Source organism: Myotis nattereri (assembly GCF_964212035.1).
Source record: "Myotis nattereri genome assembly, chromosome: 7".
NCBI classification, from domain to species: Eukaryota; Metazoa; Chordata; class Mammalia; order Chiroptera; family Vespertilionidae; genus Myotis; species Myotis nattereri.
Window position 1 is genome coordinate 41,644,627 of NC_138082.1, and position 23,428 is coordinate 41,668,054.

The window sequence follows — 23,428 nt, forward strand, 5'->3', positions numbered from 1 at the left end:
TGCTTCATCTGTGGCGTTCGCCAATTCTTGGATATGGGCTATTGTGATTTTTTATTACTGGGCCATGAGGACCTTGAGAGTAGAATTCATCTTGGTCTTCCTCCAGCATGATACCCTCATTGACTGCTGGTTTTTAAGTGAATAAATTGGATGGATAATTTTTGGCAAAACATTGCTACCTGAATCCCCAATTAACCCTTGCCATTTTTTTTAAACATCCACGGAAGGCAGCAAATCTTCATGCTTAAGAACTTTAGAGCCAGAGTGACCTGCTCAGCTACTTACTCACTGCTTGACCATAGATGAAATTAGCCTCTCCAAGCTTCAGTTTCCTCGTTTCTAAAGGGGGAATAATATACTGATGTCATTGGCTTTCTGAAAAGATTAAATGAAATAATCCATATAAAGTACATGGCCCACAGTCCAAACTCAGTTTTAAAAAGGCAGGTGAATTCTTTTTTGTTTTGTTTTACCTTTTTTTTTATTGAATAAGTTATTACATATGTGTCCTTATCCCCACGTTACCCCCTACCCCCCCACTCATGCCCTCACCCCCCTGTTGTCCATGTCCATTGGTTAGGCCTATATGCTTGCATATAGGTCCTTTGGTTGATCTCTCCCCCTTATCCCCACCCTCCCCTACCTTCCCTCCGAGGCCTGAAGGTCTGATCGATGCCCTCTCCGTCTCTGGATCTGTCTTTTTTCATTAGTTTATGTTGTTCATTATATTCCACAAATGAGTGAGATCATGTGGTATTTTTCCTTCATTGACTGGCTTATTTCACTTAGCATAATGCTCTCCAGTTCCATCCATGCAGTGGCAAATGGTAAGAATTCCTTCTTTTTTACAGCAGCGTAGTATTCCATTGTGTAGATGTACCACCATTTTCTAATCCATTCATCTGTTGATGGGCACTTAGGCGTTTCCAAATCTTAGCTATGGTAAATTGTGCTGCTATGAACATTGGGATGCATATATCCTTTCTGACTGGTGTTTCTGGTTTCTTGGGATATATTCTTAGAAGTGGGATCACTGGGTCAAATGGGAGTTCCATTTTTAACTTTTTGAGGAAACTCCATACTGTCTTCCATAGTGGCTGCACCAGTCTGCATTCCCACCAGCAGTGCAGGAGGGTTCCTTTTTCTCCGCATCCTCTCCAGCACTTGTCATTTGTTGATTTGTTGATGATAGCCATTCTGACAGGTGTGAGATGGTACTTCATTGTTGTTTTGATTTGCATCACTCGGATGATTAGTGACTTTGAGCATGTTTTCATATGTCTCTTGGCTTTCTGAATGTCCTCTTTTGAAAGGTGTCTATTTAGGTCCTTTGCCCATTTTTTGATTGGGTTGTTTATCTTCCTTTTGTTAAGTTGTATGAGTTCCCTATAAATGTTGGAGATTAAACCCTTATCGGTGATAACATTGGCAATTATGTTTTCCCACGCAGTGGGCTTTCTTGTTTTGTTGATGGTTTCTTTTGCTGTGCAACAGCTTTTTATTTTGATGTAGTCCCATTTGTTTATTTTCTCTTTCGCTTCCAATGCCCTAGGAGCTGTATCAGTGAAGAAATTGCTTCAGCATATGTTTGAGATTTTGTTGCCTTTGGATTCCTCTAGTATTTTTATGGTTTCCCGTCTTACGTTTAAGTTCTTTATCCATTTTGGGTTTATTTTTATGTATGGTGTAAGTTGGTGGTCTAGTTTCATTTTTCTGCATTTATCTGACCAATTTTCCCAACACCATTTATTGAAGAGACTGTCTTGACTCCATTGTATGTTACCACCATCACCAACTTTTGACATTTATGAACCCCAAAGACTGAAATATTTTATCTTCCATCAGGAGAAAGAAAATGTGATGAACAGATACCTGAATCTTACAAGAAGAGAAAGTCCTAAACTAGCATTCAAATTACTAGTATCTTAGGCCTTTTAGAAGCATACAGCCAGAGGACTTTAATTATTGGAGGAAGTGCAAGGGTTACAATAGCTTATAGTCTTGTTGGTACATTTTATACCTTGTTCTTAGACCTCATCATTAAAATAGAAAGATAAAAGCCCTGCCATTAGGTAGAGAGGCTGAAGTGGCAAACAATCCATTTAGTTTCTCCCTACTCTTCTCTTTGAGGTTCTTAAATGTAGAATTCTTTTCTCATGTTTGTTTGCAAGTTATCTATCTAGTGAAAACTACTTTATTGTTCTGTCCATGGGGAATTAATTAAACAGAATGTGGAAAAATGTAATCTTCAGGGAGCTTTGCTGTGAGTACTCTCAGTAAATACTGCACAGACAAGGGACTCTACAGAGACCTAACCTAGAGTAGATTGAGCCTGAGTTTTAGAATCAGCCAGTTTTAGGTAATCATTTTCTTGAGTTTTGAGCAACTCAACTGTTTTGTAGCCTCCTGATTTATAATATTGGGCCTAATCACATCTCCATGATTTGCAGGGATCAAATACATGATAGAATTATTATCATTAATAAATTGGGTTATTAATCTCCTCCAAAAATAAGGCACTGACATGTAAATAAAATTTACACCTGGCCCTTTAGGTCTGGCCCAGTACTAGATTTGCCTTCAAAAGTCCAAGTCAATTTGTTGCATGGGAAGAACATAATATCAGGAATCAGGAAATATTATTCTACTCCTGGCTCTCTCAATAGCTAGTTCTGTGACCACTGGCAACCACTTCACCCCTCAGTTTCTTCAAATGTTGCACTAAATCAGGGAGGGAAAACACCTGATGTATGCCACCACTCCTGTCATTCTTTTCCTAGGCAGACATTATTAATTAATCACTGAAAATTTTCTACCAAATTAGGAAGCTGCTTCTGAATTCTTCTCAGCAAAGCGTTGTGGGAAGCCACTACCAAACCAACTGGAATTGGCAAAGTAAAACTTACTTGCCATCTCTGAGCAAGGAGACCTTGAATAGTTATTTTAATTATAATATTCCTCAAAAGCCAAAATAAGAGTCCATGGTATAGTAAATGCCAGAAGGTAATTATCTTGGCAAAACTTATTTCCCTTTTTACACATTCGAGTCTCCAAGAGTGTTAAAGGCTTTGTCTGCAAGGCCTGCCCATGGGAATACTCTGTTTGCCCGTCAGAGTATCTTGCTTTTTGTTTGTCAAAATGAAAAGAATTTAACTTATTTTTACCCTAATTCTAAAAATGCTTACTATAAAAATTTGAACAGTGCAGAAAAGTACAAAGAGGAAAGTGATATTTGATGTCCATTATTAAAAATTGATAACTGGCCTTGCTGACATAGCTCTAGGCATAAGTGTTTTTCTGTACTCTGTTTATTTTCTCCATACAACAGTGTTATGTATGGGCAACTTTGCATATCGCTCCAAAGCTGTAGTTCTTTGTGCTCTACTCAATGTACTCACAAAATTCCATCCCTTGTGCTATTCTGCTGAGTGAAACTTTGCAAATATAGCAGTAGATTGAAAGGGCAATTTTCAGACCCTTAAACCACACTTAAAGATGTGGCCAAATTCTCCAGGCTCCACTTTAGTAGATACAGAAAGATTTGCAAAGCATGTAATTAAAATTTAATTTGAAAATGAAGTGGACCCAATAGCTTGGGGGGAAGCCAATATTCCTCCCATAACCCCTCCTACCCCCAACCTCCACCCCCACATTTTTTGCTTATTATTATAAAAGTAATATATGTTTATTTAGGAAAATGCAGATAGGCAAAATGAGAAAAATAAAATCATCACCAATCAGAATAATTATGGTTAACATTTTTTTGTTGTTGTTAATCCTCACCTGGGGATATTTTTCCCATTGATTTTTAGAGAGAATATAAGGGAGGGAGGAAAGAGAGAGAGAGAAACATAAATGTGAGAGAATCACATCCATTGGTTGCCTCCCACACATTCCCCCAACGACAGGGACCAGGAATGGAACCTGCAACCCGGGTATGTGCCCTTGACTGGGAATCAGACCTGAAACCCTTTGGTTTGAGGGCTGAGTTCTAAGCCCACCAGTGAGGGCTAATTATGGTTAACATTTTAAGCATATTTTCAGTCTTTTTTTTTTTCCCTGTGGATGTATATTTTAATAGGTATCACCACATATAATTCAAAAGCACTCTTTTAAACTTCTGGATTTTTCTCTTTATGCATTGCACTGCAGTTTCTACAGAGCACTGTTTGTATTATGAGCAGGAAACTACAAGTTAAAACTAGCTTTGGAGATTTACAGCTCTTTGTATCAGTAGTTTGCATAGTGAGGTATGCACACCAAGGAACCAAGGTTATGGGTGTGTTTTGAAATTAATACACTAATTATTCTGAACACTGCTGTACTGGAGTTCAGTTTATCCACTGGGCATGCTATTCCTGAAGTTCAAATTCCCTCAACAGATATTCAGAAAGTATCTTACATAACTAGTATAAATAAGGTCATGTCAGGTCCAGAATCTCTGTAACCTCCACCTACTTAACTGATGAAATATCTGAATTCCTTAAGTGTGTTTGATAAGGAGAATATCTCACCATCACTTATCTAATGGTATGATACTGGTGCATGCTGTGAGGAGGTGTTACTTTGTATGTAGCAACAAGCGTACATTATAGGGAAGGTAACTTCCTTATTCACAGGGAGGTCAGTTTGCTTCTGAGGGTTTGAGACTCTATTAAATTGGAAGGTACCGTGCCTATATGTGCTCACAATGATGGTTAACAAACAAAAAGCAGCCAGGAGAAAACATACCCTTCATATTCAATTTATTGATAATCAATATATGCTGTTTTGGTTAACCTCACCAAAACATAGTAGCTAAAAACAGTTTATTATAATCTCTCACAATTATTTATTCTGATGAGGCTCAACCAGGCAGGCTTCTGCTGGTCTTGATGGAGTCGTCATATACACTGAATGGCCAGATTATTATGACCACCTGACGTTTGTAGGCAAATTAGCCGTACACTGCATCATATGGGATATGGAAGCCGAAGGCCTGTTCAAACACCTTTGCTGTCTGCAGTTTCCAAGATAAAACGTCTCCAATTCGCACAGGAACACAAGGATTGGACAGTCGAGCGTTGGAAAAGTCATATGGTCCGATGAATCACGTTTCCAGTTGCATCATGCAGATGGCAGAGTGAGAATTTGGCGGAAAGAGCATGAAAGCATGCACCCCACATGCATGAGTACAACCCTTCAGGCTGGTGGGGGCAGTGTTATGGTTTGGGGCATGTTTTCCTGGCATGATTTGGGCCCTTTAATTCATGTGGAACAATGTCTGAATAGCACAACATACCCAAGTACCTTTGCTGATCAGGTTCATCCTATCATGTTGATGGCGTATCCCAATGGAGATGGCTTCTTCCAACAAGACAATGTGCCATGCCACGGTGCTCATATTGTGCAGGAGTGGTTTCAAGAACATGAGGGAGCCAAAACCCGTTTGGCTCAGTGGATGGAGTGTCGGCCTGCGGACTGAAAGGTCCCGGGTTCGGTTCCGGTCAGGGGCATGTACCTGGGTTGCGGGCACATCCCCAGTAGGAGATGTGCAGGAGGCAACTGATCGATGTTTTCCTCCCATCGATGTTTCTAACTCTATATCTCTCTCCCTTCCTCTCTGTAAAAAAATCAATAAAATATATTTTTTTAAAAAAAAGAACATGAGGGAGACTTTACCTTGCTTAGGTGGCCCCCACAATCACCAGATCTCAATCCAATTGAGCATTTGTGGGACGAAGTTAAAAGAGCCATCAGGCAGCTGGTTCCACAACCATCAAATCTCACAGAACTGGACAGCGCTATTCATCAGGCATGGTGTCAGATTTCTCGCATCACCTTTCAACATCTCGTGGAGTCAATGCCAAGAAGAATCACCACAGTATTGAAGGCAAAAGGTGGCCCAACGAAGTACTGATGGGGTGGTCATAATAATCTGGCCACTCAGTGTATAGTTGCAGTCAGATGGCAGCTGGGGCTGGAGTCCTCTGGGGCATGACTAGGTGGGCTGGAAGGGCCAAGATGGTTTCTTCACTCATATGTCTGGTGATTTTGTTCACGTAGCTTCTCTCTCCACTTGGAGTCTCATCCCCTAGGACTTCTCCCCATGGCCCCTCTTCCCATGAAAATTTTAAACTTCTTACTTGACTTCTAAGAGTGTAAAATTAAAAGCAGTCGGATCTTTTTAAAGTGGAGACCTGACATCATGTCACTTCCAGCCTCCATCCATAATTTAAAGCAAGTCATAGGGCCACCCTTGATTCAGTGTCAGAAAACTACATAATGTTGGGTGTGGGGGTGGTGATTTTTTAGGTGCCATCTTTAAAAACTAACTGCCTGCCCTAACTGGTTTGGCTCAGTGGATAAAGCGTCGGCCTGTGGACTGAAAGTTCCCAGGTTTGATTCCAGTCAACGGCATGTATCTGTCCGGAGTGAACTTTCCCCCAGTAATAACCCAGTATGGGGTGTGCAAGAGGCAGCTGATCGATGTTTCTGACTCTCTGTCCCTCTCCCTTCCTCTCTGTAAAAAGTCAATAAAATATGTATTTTAAAAAATAAAAACTAACTGCCTGATATACTCCAAGTATAAACTAGTAACTCCAATTGTTAAATTTAGAACTTAAACCATAATTCCAACAGAGTCTGGATATTTTCTGGCTCAAACATGGAGTACAACCAAGGGAAAGTGAAAAGAAGAGGAAAGACACCTCAAGGTGATGAAAGGTTTTGAAACAGTAGGTACTTTCTTGGGCCTTGCAAACTTGGCAGCTTAGATCACAGAGAAGGTGAAATAAATGGGTCATTGCATTATCATTATCCAAACGCTGTGCTCAGAAGGCTTATTTGATAATGCTTATTTCAACTCTAGAGCAAATATTATAATTCTGACAATTTTAAGCATATCTGGAAGGTTGTGTTTCCAAAGACAGCAAAGAATTCAGACATGAATGGAAATGTAGAAGGGTTAATAGAATGTGAAACCAATTAAGGGGAAAAAATAAATAGTAGGTAGGAAATCCTGGCAATAAAAAGGAATCCCATGGCACCAGGACAGGAGAGAAAAACAGGCATTATCTTTCCTGTTCCTCTGGAGTTTCTTAACATCTAGTAGCAGTGACCGCACAGCACAATATGTAAGTGTAGAGAGCAAGGCCTAAGGTCTTACATGAAGACAGCCCCAGTTCAGTGTTTGCCCAGACTGGAAATCTGCTTGGCATGAGCGGTCTGAGACCAGGGTTCCCTTTCTGCTTGTGTCCTGAACCACCATTCAGTGCCAAATAGCTTTCCTTAGTGTTTATTTTTCTTAAACATGTTCAGACTCTTCTCATATTGTTCTACTCCCTTTGAAAATACTCTGCAGGTGGCTGAAATAATATACTCCCAGCAATTGCAGTTTTGTAAAAGTAATTTCATTCAGTCTAAACTCAATGGAAATTTGTTGCTTAACAAGGAAATACCAAATACTTTATAAACTCCTTGAGGGCAGCAGCCATGTCATCTGTGACTTTGGTATCTCCTACCTCTTGGGTTCATTGTCTACCTTCTGGGATGTAGTAGTTTTAATAAGTAACTCAAATTGTTAAACAATATACTCTTTGCCCTTCTTTGAGTCAGAAATGTTATTTTGTTTCTGCAAGTTTCATGTCAGGCTCATTGTAAATAATTTCTTCTAAGGCTTCTTTTTCAGTGTGCAGATCATTTTACAGGCTTTTCACATAACATCTGAAAGGGTTTAATTCAAGCTGAAGAAGCTTGCTTCAATTACAAGCGATTAATTTAGGCTTCACTTACCTCAAGGAATATTTGAACATGTAAGTTTACTGATAAAACCTGGGAGTGTTCAAATTATGCAACCTAGAGAAAGTAAGTTGAGTGTTGACCTGCTATGGTCGTGTGTGTGTGTGTGTGTGTGTGTGTGTGTGTGAAAGAGAGGTTTTTTGAATGAAATAGTAAAACCACCACCGCTGGCACTACTTCACCTGGTTTTGCATAATATCAAGAAGCAAGAAACTTAAACCCAGGCTTGTTATACTATTAATACAGAAGAGGAAAAAACACACAATTTATCTATTCTTTTTTGAATCTTTAAGATGTCACACAACATTCCTGTTTTCAAGAACCTTAAGTTTTGTGAGCAATGATTCTTTTTTTAAGTAATTGTTTTAATGTAAAATGTAATGCATATTCATCATAGATTGAAAACATACTTAAAGTGACAGAAAAATAAAAATCATTCGTGATCCTACGAATTAATTAATATTTGGTGAACAACTTCCACCTTTTTTTCCTAAGCACATGTTTTTACAGAACGGATCCCTACTATACTATACAAACTATTTGATAACTTTTTAAAATGTTCACTTTTAAAATTATATCCCGAGTACGTGAAAAGAAACGTATAAAGACGATGGCATGTCGAAGTCGTGCAGCGCTAAAGGACGCCGTCTGCGGTGTGGTGCGAGCTTCGGTGGGAAAAGAAAGGTCCTCTGCCCTCGGGTCCTGCGCAGCCGGACTGCGCGTGGGAGCCGGCGGAGGGCGTTCAGGGCGACTGGGCGCACGAGGTCCCCGCGCGGCCCCACTTCCCCTGGGCAAGTCCCTCCAGCCCCGGAGAGGGGGGAGCGGGGGGGGGGGGGGCACAGAGGGCAAGAGGGCCGCTCGCGGCGCGCACCGCCGGGTCCCAGGCGTGAGCCCCCGCCCCGGGCTGGCGCCACTCGCGGGCGGCGAGGCGAGATAACGCCGGGCAGGGTTCTCCGCTCCAAATCAGGGCGGCGCAGCTGCGATACCCGCGCCGGAGCCGGGCCCCCGCCGCGCTTGTTCCAACTGTTTAAACTGCTCCGAAGCGTCTGACCCCGAGAGACCTTCGGCAAACAACCCTTAATCTCGGGCGGAGGGCGCTGGCTTCACTTGCGGGAAGGGCGCCCGGAGCGCAGGGCCCCGGGAGCCCGTGCAGCCCTCCTCCCGGCGCCGCCGCCGCCCACCCGGCCCCCGGCCCCCGGCCCCTTCCCGCCCCAGGCCCGCGAGCTTCTTGCGTCAGCCGGGGCCGGGGCGGGGGTGGGTGGGGGATTTTCGGAAGCTCTGCCTGTGCGGCCAGTCGGGGAAGGAAAGGCCCGGGCTCTTGCCCCGCCCTCGGGGGCGGGAGGCGTGGCGGGGCTGGAACCCGGCCGGCGATCAGGGCCGGGCCGCGGAGAAGCGAGTCCCCGGAGCCCGCAGGAGCCGCCGCCGTCAGTGCCGCCTGGTCCGCGCCGCGCCGGGGCAGCCCGCACCGGACCGCCGTCGGGGAGCCTCCGAGCACGGTCCCCAGCTCAGCATGATGGACTTGGAGCTGCCGCCGCCGGGACTGCCGTCCCAGCAGGTGCTGCCCCCGCCCGCGGCCCCACGGTGGCACCAGGATGGGGGCGGGGGCGCGAGGGAGCCGCGGTCCCGAAGGAACGGCAGCCTCCGGCTTCTCCTCCCGTCTGTGGCCGGAGGCGGCACTGCCGCGGCCGCCCCTGGACCGCTGCCTTAGTGCCGCGGGGGGCGGGAGAGCGGGCATCCGAGGGGGCTGGGGGCGCGCCCGGGTGATCCGCCGGCCAGGTGCCCGCCGCCCCAAAGGGCGACTGGGTGAGGGTGGGGGCTGTGGTCGCGTGTGTGGAGTGAGTGGGGCGTCTCTTGCCGCGGAGCCCCAGCTGGACCCCCAAGTTTGAGCGGGCCCACAGGCTGCAGGGCAGGAGGGCGGACGCTGGCGGTCTGAGCCGGCGCGGCCCGGCCCGGCCCGGCACTTCCGGGGCCGTGCGGCTCCCCCGCCTGGGAGCCGGCAAAAATGTGCCTAGTCACGGGGCCGCTCTTGGGGGAGCTGAGGTCCCCTCCGGCCGGCCCGCGCGGCCCCGCGATGGCCCCAGCCGCAGCGGAGTTTCCCCGCCCGCCGGGCCTGTGACAGAGACAGGGTTCGCGCGCCCGAGGTTTCTAAAGGAAGGCCACTGTTCAGTCCGCCCGAGTTTGGAGTGAAGGAGGGTTTATTGCTGGAGAAGGCCTAGCTTGAGCACTGGGCGAACTAATTCTCAGATCCATCCAGGCATCTTTAACTGTCAAGAGGAGGGAGGAGGGGCGAGGCAAAGGGTGGGCGTGGGGTGGGTATACAAGTAGGCACCCAAAGGTGCCCCAGGAGGAGCACCTTTCCAAACCCCTGTGCTCCCGGTGGACCCTGCTAATTAATCCGAGTCTGGTTCTGGAGTTTTTTTTATGTATTTCCCCACCTCTTCTACTGATAAAGGGGTCCCTCAAGCAGAATCCTCTAGTGAACTGTCAAAACCATGTAGCAGGAGCTATTAGCCTGGAGCCATTAGAGAGAACGGATGCATTTCGCTCATCACCGGCCGCCCGAGAGCTCCTTTGTCCCTCCATGGGGCCGGTCTCCTAGCAGCTTGGCCAGAGCACCCAGCCCCCCGGTGCGGGGCAGGGAGGTCCCCAAGTGCCCAGTGCGCTACTCTGCCCCGACGTGCGGCTGCTGAACCGGGCCTCGCGCCGTGGGGAAGGCTCCACTGGGAGACCCCTGGTCCGGTCCCCACGCGGGAAGAGCGGGCGGGGCAGGGACTCCGCGGTGGGGGTCGGCCGCGCCCCTCGCTTCTCCATCCGCCCACGGTGCCTCCCGGGGGCGCGCCCCGCGTGCGTGGCCTTGGCCTCCGTGACGGCGGCCGGTTGGCTGTCAGGGCGGCCCTCGGTTGGCCCTTTCCTGCTCCATAGCGTGCAAACCTTGCCTCGCCAGAGCCAAGGGACAAGTTGGAGCTGTTGATCTGTTGCGCAATTGTTATTTTTTCCCCAGGGCGGCTTTGTCTTTGGATTGAGCGTTTCGGAATTGCAATTCCAAAATGTGTAAGGCAGGATACTCTGTTTTGTGCTGTCAAGGGTAAGAGTTTCGAGTGTAGATTAGAATTTCTGTTGCTTTTAAGCTTTCGTGTCTTATTTCTCCCTCGGGTGCTTTCTATGGTTTTCCTTTTCTGTTTGGGAATTTGCCTCAATTTCTGAGCATGCCGCTGCTATTACCAGAACCGAGGATGGGACACCTGTGTTTCATAATGCTTTGCTATGAAGTTCTGTAAATTGTTAAAAACGTGGAAATAAGTTTCTGTTCATACTTTGTCGGGACTTTTAAAGGAGTAGATGATTATATTTCCTTTTCTTTCTTTTGTAATTGGTGTGTTGTTTTGTTTTTGTGATTTGGTTCAAGGAAATGTGTAACTTAAGTACAGTAAATACCTAATGTGACTGATCTGAAGAACCAAAGTGAGGTTTTAGCTTGACAATGTATTGTGCTTTTTTTTCTTTCTTTAAAATTGTCTTGAACTTTCCCCCAGTAATGATTGGGAAAATCATTGGTCTGAAGAAGTATACTTTCAGATTTACCTGCTATTCAAGAGTAATCTGTATGGCCATGTATACAGTAATCTACAAGATAAAAGGATATATGATGCTAATGGACTTTCCTTTTCCTAAATTCAGGAGTTGTGGCCTAGAACTCTCCATTTTTACTTTTTTTCTCTTTTCTGAGTAATTTAACATTCTATATAGTACATAAAGGTTATATACGTTCTCATTTAAATGTGAATTTTCTAGTTATGTTTGATAACTCCTTTTTCACCTTTGTAATCAGACATCAATTTGCATATTTGAAGACTATGAAAAAAGATAATGGAGTAAAATTTAGAATGAATTTCATATCTATAACTGATTCATATTAAATCACTGTAGTTGGGAAAGATTTGAGCAAAGAGTCAAAATGGATTCTGACCTTTTGTCAAAGAAACTCCAGGTCTGATGTGGTATTAGGGTATGTTTTTCACCCTCTGTGTTGAATAAGTCGGTGAGGAGAATCTTAGATTCTTTATCTCCCATATGTGGAAGGAACCATCCCTTACTCTTTTCAAGGGTTTCTTGGAGAGAGAAAATGTGTGAGGGATGAAACTAATCTTGGACTAGCCGGATAAGATTATTTTTAAAAGAAAAATAGGACAGGCCTCTCTTCTCCTGAATGAACGTTAACCAGAGAACAACTTGCCTTTTTCGATGTGAAAAATGTCTTGAGAGACTGTGGAAGCAGCATGTAGGCATGAGTACACAACTCACATCAGTCTTTCTGCATGAAGAAAGACTTGGGCCATTTTGGAATCTCTCCTTTTTAACTTGGGTTTTTATAAACAATGTTGGGGAAAACAAAAACCCTATCTGTCTTTAGGATTACTAGGAAGAGTTAGAAGCCAAAAACATTAGTTTTCATAATATGTTTTTTTATTCTGTAAGTATTTTAATTATACTTACAGAACTGCATGAGAAAAGGAACCATCTTTAAACTTATAAGAACTACCTTCCCCCCCTACTCCCCCACCCCCCCATTGGGAATTTCTTCTCTCTTGGCTGAATGAATTTATTTAAAGGGTTTTGCATAAATAATATTTCCTCTTTAATTTTTCCTTCATCTGGGGTTAACGGTTCAGTGTCTTAAACTTGGATGCAGGAAGAATTTGGCAGTAAGATGATAATAGATGTGTTATTCGTCACTTGCATGTGAGGGCAGTGCGATAATTGCTTCATATGCGTAATCTCACAATAATCCCATGGGAGATTCTATTACCTCTAGTTCCCAGGTGAGAAAAGAGGCATAGAGAGGCCAAGAGTTCTGCTTTAAAGTGACCCAGCTATTAAGCAGTACAGGTGGGATTCACATCTAAGTAGTCTGACTCACATAGCATTTAATCGCCACTTCCAAACTGGACCAGGACTAGTTAAGTTTTGAACAGGAGGAAAAGCTCACACTTTAAGAAAAACTGGGGAAAGGAGAGGCAGGAACTACAGAGATTATTAATGTAATATAATAATAGTTTTAAAAATGTCTGGGATTTCATTGGTGTCTTAGATTTTGCCTCATGTTTTTCATGGACAGTTTCCTTTTTCTTAATGAAATCTCTTAGCTACTGGAGTCTTTGTTCACCTTTGTTTGCCTTGTTAGTTAGAACATTCTCCTGTTGACTCTTTCTTTTCAAGTAGTGGTCCAAAGTAAGTTTGATAGTAAAGATACATATTTATGCTAAGCCAGTGTGGCTCAGTTTGTTGGGCATTCTCTCATGTACTATAAAGTTGATGGTTTGATTCTGGGTCAGGGCACATACCCGGGTTGCAGGCTCCATCCCATTTTTATAGCACATGTTCTACAATACTCATTTGTCACAAAGCCTCATATATGAAAGTATTTTTGTGTGTAAGTTTATTTAACCCAAACTCTGGTAGTAGCAAAGACAAATCCAGGACATTGGAACAATTTAGAGCACCAAATCTGTCTTTCAGAGGCCCGGTTGATAATTGACTTGAGACTCATTATAATCCATCAATAACCTGTAATCTGAAGGAATATATATATCCCGGCCAGTGTGGCTCAAATGGTGGTTAAGCGTCGACCCATGAACCAGGGGGTCACAGTTCGATTCCCGGTCAGGCCACATGCCAGGGTTGCAGGATTGGTCCCCATTAGGGGATGTGCAATTATTCTATCTCATCATTGATGTCTCTATCTCTCGCTCCCTCTCCCTTCCTCTCTGAAATCAATGAAAACATATTTTTAAATATATATATATATATATATATATATATATATATATAAAATTTTTTGGCAATTCTAAGTAGTTATTCCTCTCTCACAAGCTTGGAAATAGAGACTTTGGGGTCTGTGGTATCAGGGGCATACTGAGGGAGATCCAAACTCTCTTTTTTTTTTCAAATTAGAGAAGAAAAATATCAGAATATTTTGGCTTTCAAGCCTCCTGAATCTAAGAGTTTTTACTTTCTGCATTGGACAATTCTCTTTAATTGTCTCTAAAAATCTCTCGATGCTTGTCTTATCTGTATCTTTTTTTTTCTTTCCACAACTAAATTTTAAGTTCCTTGAGAGCTGAGCATAGAATTTATGTTTCTCACTCTTTTTTAACAGCTTTATGAGATATAATTCAAATGCCATACAGTCCACCTGTTTGTAGTGGACAATTCAATGATTTAGTATATTCAGAGTTGTACTAGTACAGCCATCACTACACTCAATTTTAGAACATTTTCAACATCAATCCACTGCCTCCTGCACACCCTCTACCAGACCTTGTGGCTCAGTGGTTGACCATGGACCTATGAACCAGGAGGTCACGGTTTGATTCCTGGTCAGGGCATATGCCCGGGTTATGAGCTCAGTCCCCAGTGTTGGGCATGCAGGAGGCGGCTGATCAATGATTCTCTCTCATCATTGATGTTTCTCTTTCTTCCTCTCCCTTCGTCTCTGAGATCAATTTCATATATATATATATATATTTTAAAGAACCTCATATCCACTGCAGTCATTCCACAATTCTAACTTTCTTAGTCCCTTGTAAGCACTCATCTATTTTCTGTCTCTATGAAGTTGTCCATTCTGGATATTTCATGTAAATGGAATCATACCATGTGTGGTTTTGTATGACTGGCTTCTTCTACTTAACATAATGTGTACAAGGTTTGACCATGTTGTAGCATGTCCAGTCCTTTTCATTGTTGAATACTATTCCATTGTATCGATACACAAAATTTTATTTATCTTCTCATTAGTTGATATTTGGGAGGTTTTCACTTTATATATTTACTAGAGGTCTGGTGCACAAAAATTTGTGCACCCAGGGGGGCGGTGGGGTGGGGGGGGTCCCTCAGCCAGGCCTGTGCCCTCTCGCAGTCTGGGACCCCTCAGGGGATGACCACCTGCTGGCTTAGGCCCGCTCCCCGGGGGATTGGGCCTAAGATGGCAATCAGACATCCCTCTGGCAGCCCAGCAGCCCTCGGGTGATGTCCACTTGCCAGCGGGGAGCAGGCCCAAACTGCAGTTGGACATCCTTAGCGCTGCTGAGAAGGCAGGAGAGGCTCCCACCACCACCGCTGTACTGGTAGCCATCAGCCTGGCTTGTGGCTGAGCAGAGCTCCTCCCATGTGAGAGCACCATGACCACCAGAGGGCAGCTTCTGCGTTGAGCGTCTGCCCCCTGGTGGTCAGTGTGTGTCATAGTGACCAGTCATTCCCAGTCCTTCTGCTGTTAGGGTCAGTTTGCATATTACGCATTTACTATATAGGATAGAGGCCTGGTGCATGGGTGGGGGTCAGCTGGCTTGCCCTGAAGGGTGTCCCGGATCAGGGTGGGGGTCCCACTTGGGTGCCTGGCCAGCCTGGATGAGGGGCTGATGGCTATTTGCAGCTGGTCACACCCCCTTCAGGGTGGGGGTCCCCACTGGTGTGCCTGGCCAGCCTGGATGAGGGGATGATGGCTGTTTGCAGCTGGTCATACCCCCTTCAGGGTGGGGGTCCCCACTGGGGTGTCTGGCCAGTCTGGGTGAGGGGCGGAGGGCTGTTTTCAGGCTGGTGGGCGACTGAAGCTCCCAGCCTCTCCTTTTTTCTTTTCTTTTTTTCTATTCTGGGATTTATTTACCTTCTATAGCTGTCACTGGAGCTGAGAGCCGGCTCCAGCTCTGAGGCCCTTGCCGACTGAAAGCAGGTACCTGGGTTTGTTTAGATTCTATAATTGAAACTCTGTTGCCATCACTGGCCGCTCTAAGCTCTGAGGCCACGCTGGCTGAAAGCAGGTATCTGGGGTTTGTTTAGGTTCTATAATTGCAACATAGTTGCATCCGGAGCTCAGAGCTGGTCTGCAGCAGGCGGGGAGCCTTGGCTTCCTCCATCACTGGAGCAAGCAAGCCTCATGTTCGCTTCAGCTGCCTGGCTGCCGGCCGCCATCTTGGTTTGCATATCTTGCTGATTAGCCAATGGGAAGGGTAGCGAAGTTATGGTTAATTACCATGTTTCTCTATTATTAGATAGGATAGGAGAGTTTCCTATAGCAATGGTTTGCTGTCTATTAGAATCACCATTAGTATTTTAAAATACTGCTTCTTAGGCCATATCCCTCATTAAATCAAAGTCTCTGGGGATAGGACCCAGACAACAGAAGTTTTTCAAGCTTCTGAAGGGATTTCAATGTGCAGTCAGATTTGAGAACCCTGCACAGCCAATGCTTGGTAGCCACTGATGTTTATATAGTGACTTAGAAAAGCTGGTTAGGATGTCTTACTGAAATCATGAAAGGAAGTGTTTTTATATTTGTTCACTGATCTTCACAGCCTTAAGAGCCTTTAGGTAAATCTGAGAACTGTGCCTGGTGAATGTTTGAAATTCAGTAAATATAACTTGAGCTCTTTAATCCTTTATGGAGATTTGGATGTAATTTTTTTATTGAAAGGTTTTCCCCAAGTGGGTCAGTAGAAGTTTTTCATGTTTTGTCAGGAATGTGGCCTGTGGTAACTTGCAGTCTAGATTATTTGGGAATAGCATAGAAGAGGCAGTGAGGACAGGTGTTTGGGATAGGTGTTGTAGAGCCTAGAGGCCCAGATGAACTTAGCCTTACCCTAGGAAGCTCTGTATTCTAATATTTTTATTGATTTTTAGAGAGGAAGAGTGAGGGACACAGAAAGAGAAACATCGATGTGAGAGCACAACATCAATCCACTGCCTCCTGCGCACCCCCTACCAGGGAACGAACTTATTACCTGGGCGTGTGCCCTGACCGGGAATTGGAACGGTAACCTTTTGGTGCATAGGACAGTGCCCAACCAACTGAGCCACACAGCTGTATTTATGAGCCTTATTATTGTTTCCCAATAAAAAAAATAAAAAACCTTAAATCTACAAAGCATCTTTTAGCAACTCAATTTTTTGATTCTCAGTATCTACTTGGTGAAGTCCACTTTATATTCTGACCACAATGGCTACCATCTGTACTCACCTGAATGGCTTCCTGGTTTACATATTTGGAAACTGGGGCTAACTTCTGAGTTGTTTTTGAGAGAGAAAGAGGGAGGGAGTGGGACGGGGGGAGAGACGTGAAGATGTTCAGCACAGCAGTCCCACTGGAGAGGCTGGAGGGTGTGGTTCTGGGCGTTTTGAATCTGGCTTCGCCCCGCCTGCTGACATGTGAACACACCCAGAAGGGAGCTGCACCCTGGGCCAACCCGCCCGGCCTCTCCAGTGTTGCCAAGCAGAGGTTGTGCAGCCCAATTCCAGTCTTGTCCCAACCATCCTCCCATTGGAGGGGTACATTTAATCTCCCCTGGATGGAAAGCTGCCTGCTTTTCTAACTAGTCATGTTAATTCATCCCCTCCTATTGCTTTAATATTTTAAAAAAACAGTACTCTATTCCTTCACTTGTTCTTAATGAGTTTTGTGCTGAAGATGTGCATGATAGTTGTTTACCTCAAAACAGAAGAATTTCAGTGTTAACAGGTTCTGTGTGATACATATTTGTATTTCTCTTTTTTAAAGGTTTATTTTATTTATTATTTTATAGAGAGAGGAAGGGAGGGAGAGAAACATCGATATTGAGAGAGAAACATCTTTTGATTGCCTTCTGTATGCGCCCTGACCAGGGGATCAAACCCATAACCTGGGTATGTGCCCTGACCAGGAATCGATCCAGTCACCTTTTGGTGTACAGGAGGACACTCCAACCAACTGAGCCACACTGATCAGGGCTATACTTGTATTTTAATGAATCATTTTCCCCATTAAATGCTTTTTTTTTTTTTTTTTTGCTGGAATGTAGCCGACATTCGGGGTGGGTTAGTACCATTTTGGCCCTCACCCTCCAAAGTCTGTGTGAGAGGCAGTATTGACAGTATTGACTGGGTATGTAGCTGGAATTTTGCTTCACTCCAGACTTGACAATCTTTTGTCTGCTCTGCTTCAGCACAAAATTATATCAGACATGGATGCAGAACCCAAGCTATTATTCCCAGTCTAAGGGAATAGAGTAGAGGGGAACATGATCAGCGTGCTTTGTGCCTTCTGTGACCAGAATGGGAGCAGAGGCATGCCATATGGAACTACGCTCCTTCAGGCGCGTGAGGGCTGACCTGCACTTCTTGCTGGTTTGTTTTACAATCCTGTAGTCTTGCTGTTGTGTGTAAAGCGTGTTGAGGAACCATCAATTTTTTTGACCTAGCAAAAAATAATTTTTTTAATCATTAAAATTCTGGTAATGAAAACCACCCAAAATTAAAACGATCATTTTTTACTTGTAATAGGAAAATAATACAAGACGTTTTTATTCTTGGCAGTTCTTAGTGAAACATAATTAAAATCAACTCCAAAGGACAGGGCAGCTTTACGTTGTGCTGGTTGGGTCCTCCCCTCACCCCTGACCATGTGCTCCCTTCCACTGGTTCCCAAGCTGAGACCAGGCCAAGAATGAAAACGGTCCTCTGGTTCAGATTCTTTTCTCTCCCCAGAAACAGAGACTCATCCTCTGCTGGAAACTTCTTCACCAGGCTTGTGACTGTGAGGATGGTGACTCCGAAGTGGGAGATTCCAGGTTACATTTCACTTGAAAAAATGGGTTCTGCAATGAAAAGGAGAGGGACTGAGAAGAAAAAGATTAGTTTACAGGATTCCTTTTAATGAACCCAGGAGGAATGCAGCTTTTTTGGATTATTCCTGAATGTTAAAGAATAAGGGACTTCTTTACAAAAATTAACTAAGACACTGTCCCAGCCTCAAGGGGCTCACCCCATGTTTATCAAAGAGGGTGCTGCTGGCACATGGGCTGTACGGATTCTCTCTGGAGTGGAGGACAGTCCCACATTGCAGGACATTTTACGACAACCAGAAAGTGGACCCATACAATTTCAAACATTCCAAAGTGGTGGCAGCAACCCAGTGGAATCATTGTGATGCATTCACTTCTAGAATGTAACTGCTTGTTCTCAGGAAATCTTCTTGGATCTTTATAGAGAGGCCCACCATCTCCTCAGATGGCAGCCCACACACACCTTGTATTCTAAACTGAAAGGGGGGAATGAGAGAGAGAGAGAGATCATAGAAACTGATGATGGCCCTGGAAACCAGAGGGACCAGGTACATTTCACTTACTCAGAGTATGTAGTCCAGTTCCCTTAACAGAGAGCAATGTTATTTGACGGTAGTTGTTACCATGATTTACCATTTCTTGGGCCTGTGGCTGGGAAGAATTGGTCTGAAAAAGATAAACAGCATTTTTAATATTCAAGATGAAGTTAAAAATCTCTTTCTGGGTCTTTACTGCCTTTTCTACTAGATGCTTTTTGAAGATGTCAGAGAACTGAGGTTAGAAAATAAGGAAAGCTGTAGAATAGCTGAAGAGGTTGAAATGTAATAATTCGATGGTTCAGCACAAAAGTCTTGATTATGGGGGCAAAGTGAGATTGTCCATTTCTTGTCTTTTTTCTGAGGGAAATAACTAGTGTTCTCTAATACAATACACTTAATCAACATTTGTATTGATTGTTATATTATCCAAATTACAAAATTCTTTAATGGATATTTGAAGATACTGTCATGTTCTCTCAAAAAATCAATTTCATTGTTAACTTGGGAGTGTGCATTTATAGTTCTTAAGATATAATACGTTGTGTCTAGTAGAGCACCCAAAGAATAATTTGAAGTATCGATACTGTAAATGAAGTTAAATAATTTCCTATGACTAATAGTTGGGTCATAAATTATATTAAACATGATACATTTGTTACTTTGATAATTAGAACTCTTTAATCCCAGATATCTTTAGTATACAATGAAAATACTGAGTTCTGGGTGTAAATGTACACTTACTCATTCCGCAAATATTTATTAGGTATTTACACACCCTGGGGAACTTTCAAGGCATGCAGTTATTTTGCTCTTCCAAGATAATGCAGCAAATATGTTGCCCTCCTTGAAGGACATTTGCTTTTTAAATTGTCCCTCCTCATTAATCAATCCCTTTGCTCTGTTCACACCTGGGTTATATGGCATGCTTCATATCATCATGACTATAAATTACTTTACATCTTTAGCCTCCTGCTTAAGGTATGACTTTTTCTAGGATAGGGACTGTCATTTATTCATTTTTGTAACTAATGTCTGGCACTGTGCCTAGTACTTAATTGATAGTAATTGCTCAGTAAACATGAGCATGAGTCTGTTACTGCGCTCTAGGAACTTTGTGTTCATATAAGCTCCTCTATAATACATGACAGCTTCATGACTGTACAGAGGAGAGGTAGCATTTTAACTGGACTTTTTTATAAGCCCTGGGTTTCATTTGGCTCAAGCTGCAGGTACCAGCTGGATGGGCTGTGGCTGCTTAATCGGTCACTAGGGCTGGAAAGGTTATTTTGGGGTCTGTAGAGGGCCTTCACGTGCCTGTGTATGGCACTGCAAGTATACAAGGCAGCTGGAAATCATGGGAGGTTTTGGAAAGGGCAAGACACATGAAGTGGATGTGGACAAGGAGTTGTGAATTGAGGTTGAAGGCAGAGAGATGGTGAGGGGGCTCTTCTGTGTGTGAGTGCGGTTGAGCAGGCTTGGCATCAGCACACATATTGGGATCTCTAATTCCAACTCTAAACTGTACCTTTGTTAACTGTTTAAAACCAATTTTTTTAAAGTTTGTAGGGGAGTCGATGCTCCTCCTTTTGGCCCCAGGACACAACCATTTGTGCTTAAATTTGCATGCCCTGTTAGTGCGGTGTTTTAACAGAACCCCACCCGCCAGTGTACTAATTCCACTGATGTCAGGAGAGGAGGACAAGCCAGAAGATGCCATTTTGCTGTGAGGATGGATTTTTTCTTCAGGGAGGCACAGGGGGAGTTTCTCTGTTTTTGTTCTTTTCTAAGATTTATTTGCTCTTACTGTCTTCTGTCACCTCTGACAGTCTCATCCATGGCTGCCAGTCCAGTGATTGCAGTATTCATCCAAGGAGAAGAAAACAACAGTATCCTCGCTTTTCCCTCCCATGGGCTTTGCTTGTGAGTCCCGAGCTAGCAGAGGTGGGCATCTGATAGTGTCGGTGATGGCAGCTGCCGCCTCTCAGGCCCTGCCCTAGGCTGGGCAAGGTGCTGAGTGCTTGAACAAGCTGGTTTTGTCATATGCACTCCTTGTTCTGCCCTGTGAGGTAAGGAGCATTGTCCCTGTCTTATAGGCAAAGAACCCAGGCCGTGAGAGGTTAAGCTGATAGACTTTACAGTGGGATGAGCCTTGTTTATCTTCTTTAAGATGCAGCTGATGTCTGCATCACAGCATTCCTAAATGAAGAAAAGAACTGAGCACAAGAGGGAGCACACGGCACACATTCAGCACGTGGTGGTTGTGATTATTGTCCCATTTCCTTTTTGTCAGGGATATTTGAATGTGTGGAGGTCATCTTAGATTACCTCCTTGAATTCTAGCCATGTAACAGCATAAACTTCCATGCCGCTCCTTGCTCCTTGCTATAAACTTCTCACTCTCCTGTGGTCTTCCATATACATGTCCCTGGTCACGTGTGAGGGGCTGGTTGTTGTGGCAACTGAAAGGTCTTCAAACAGAAAACCGATCCTTAGAGAGGCCTTAATGTGTGCCCTAGGACAGCAGAGGGCCACACATTGCCCAGCTTGCCCGTGGGACCCTCGGCTTGTCTGCTGGGTCCCCTGTACTTATGGGGATTGATAAGCCATCTCACTGAACTCCTTCCCAGATACACTCCTTCACATGTGGCAGATTTCTTATCCTGGGGCTCTGGGCCTAGGAACGGAATAGTGTCCACAAGCAAGCTGTACGAACAGAGTGAGTTCGGAGAGTAGAAGTACGTTAGTGGAAAGCTAAATCCCAACATGGACTGAGCTGACCCTTGTGGCCTTGCCTTCTTCCAAAGCCCACGCCCTCTTTTAGTCTTTAAAGACTGAAGTATTTCTTTAGTAATAACTACCTAAATAACTGACCTTAAAAAAAAGAAAGAAAAACAAAAGGAAAAGAACCCTCTAAGACCCTCGGGGAGATGACATGCTGAAAACTTTTTACACTCACCACCCTCTGTTGTTGCCATGCAGATGTCTGATAGATACATAAGAAAGTTAGGACCTCACTGTCTATTTTTTGTATGTGGTCAGACACAGAAGCCTGAAAATTAGATGCTTCTCATGTTCATTTGACATCTGCAATAGGAGTTGAATTTATTAATAGTATTAATACTTCACCCCTGAGTTGTCCTGTACTTCTATGGAGTATCTGCATACTGTTTTTTCATATGAAAAAGAATTCTGTGAGGATGTGTATTCTGTCCGCGTTTTCCCTTATAAGAACAGCACAGTGAGGTTAGGTGGCTAGGCCAAATTCAGCCCCAACTGGCGCCCCGCAGGTCTTCCTAAGCTAGTATTCTTTACTCCCTTAAAGAGGCCGAGGTCATTCTGAAGCAAGAGCCTGTGCTAGTTGAGTGCTTCTGTAATATAAACCTGGGTTGGATCTCATTGTCACCATTTATTAGATGGGGGTCTTCACACAAAATTACTTCACCTCTCCATGCTCCGGTTCCCTTACTCCAAAAGGGTGATGATAATACTACCCACTTCACAGATTGTTATGAGCAAAACAGATAATGAATAAAAGTGCCTGGGATAGTGTTGAGCACATAGAAAGGGCACAATAAGTGGTAGCCATTATTATTACTTAGATTGTGCCATATCTGTCTTTAGTCTGGACTTAAAATATTGGCACTGCAATCTTTCATTCACAAATTTTAATGTGAAGGCTCACTAAGTAACCACTGTTCTTACATATTTATTTATTGAATTAATTGAAAAGATTTACATTAAGGGAAAAATAAGATTCCTGTACTTATTTGAAGTGAATGTAATATGATATATACACTAATTATAATTTCCTTTTTAAGAGCTCCAAATAGATGCCAGGAAATTGGCAGCAAGTGGGTACTGTGCATTTTCAAATGCAAACATCTGAAAGCAGTTGAAATATCATTTCCAGACTCAGGATTATTCATATCTTAGTTGGGACAGATAACATTTCCCATCACCCAATGCCCCTTAATTTCTACTCAGTCATTAGATAACCTTGGCTATAAAGAATCATGGTGATTGTGTGGCACCTGGACCATAACTTTGCTGAAGAATGTTAAGATGACTCATTTAGTCATTTGGAGCCCTCTTAGTAATTTTGGTTCACATGAGTACTTTCAGGTCATTGAGGTAGCTTTTTACAAATAATTGCTAAAATAGTATAAATACTACCTAGTGTAGTTTGGAAGGGTTAATGTTCCCACTGTATTCTCAGGAAGTAGATTATAAAACAGAAGAGTTGGGTTCAGCAGAATTCCCCCCAAAGACATTGTTACTAGCAACCTTTTTTTTTTTAAATCCTCACCCAAGGATATGTTTTTGACTTTTAATTTTTTAAATATATACTTTATTGATTTTTTACAGAGAGGAAGGGAGAGGGATAGAGAGTTAGAAACATCGATGAGAGAGATACATCGATCAGCTGCCTCCTGCACACTCCCTACTGGGTATGTGCCCCCAACCAAGGTACATGCCCTTGACCGGAATTGAACCTGGGACCCTTGAGTCCGTAGGCCG

At 43.8% G+C, this 23,428-nt stretch overlaps 2 protein-coding genes across 9 annotated transcripts in view; one reads left to right on the plus strand and one right to left on the minus strand.

The window, feature by feature from the left end:
* NFE2L2 (NFE2 like bZIP transcription factor 2) overlaps window positions 1-23,428 on the plus strand; it is a 157,572-nt gene that overhangs the window by 114,232 nt on the left and 19,912 nt on the right. Inside the window, exon 1 of one of the 5 annotated variants that reach the window (XM_081095863.1) lies at window positions 9,117-9,334. The exons of 3 other annotated variants lie outside the window; for them this stretch is intronic. In XM_081095863.1, coding sequence (XP_080951989.1) covers window positions 9,290-9,334 — 45 coding nt within the window. In that variant the 5' untranslated portion in view covers window positions 9,117-9,289. Of the gene's footprint in view, window positions 1-9,116; window positions 9,335-10,755; window positions 10,865-23,428 lie in introns of those variants that run through there. One more of the 5 variants, XM_081095867.1, reaches the window with a different exon arrangement.
* Window positions 17,598-23,428, minus strand: part of HNRNPA3 (heterogeneous nuclear ribonucleoprotein A3) — a 40,288-nt gene continuing 34,457 nt past the window's right edge. For 2 of the 4 annotated variants that reach the window (XR_013996239.1, XR_013996240.1), the window contains exons 11-12: window positions 18,935-19,037; window positions 17,598-18,404 (exon numbers count right to left, since the gene is read on the minus strand). The gene's annotated coding sequence lies outside the window, so the exon portion shown is untranslated. Of the gene's footprint in view, window positions 19,038-23,428 lie in introns of all 4 variants that reach the window. The other 2 variants (XM_081095878.1, XM_081095874.1) reach the window with 1 other exon arrangement.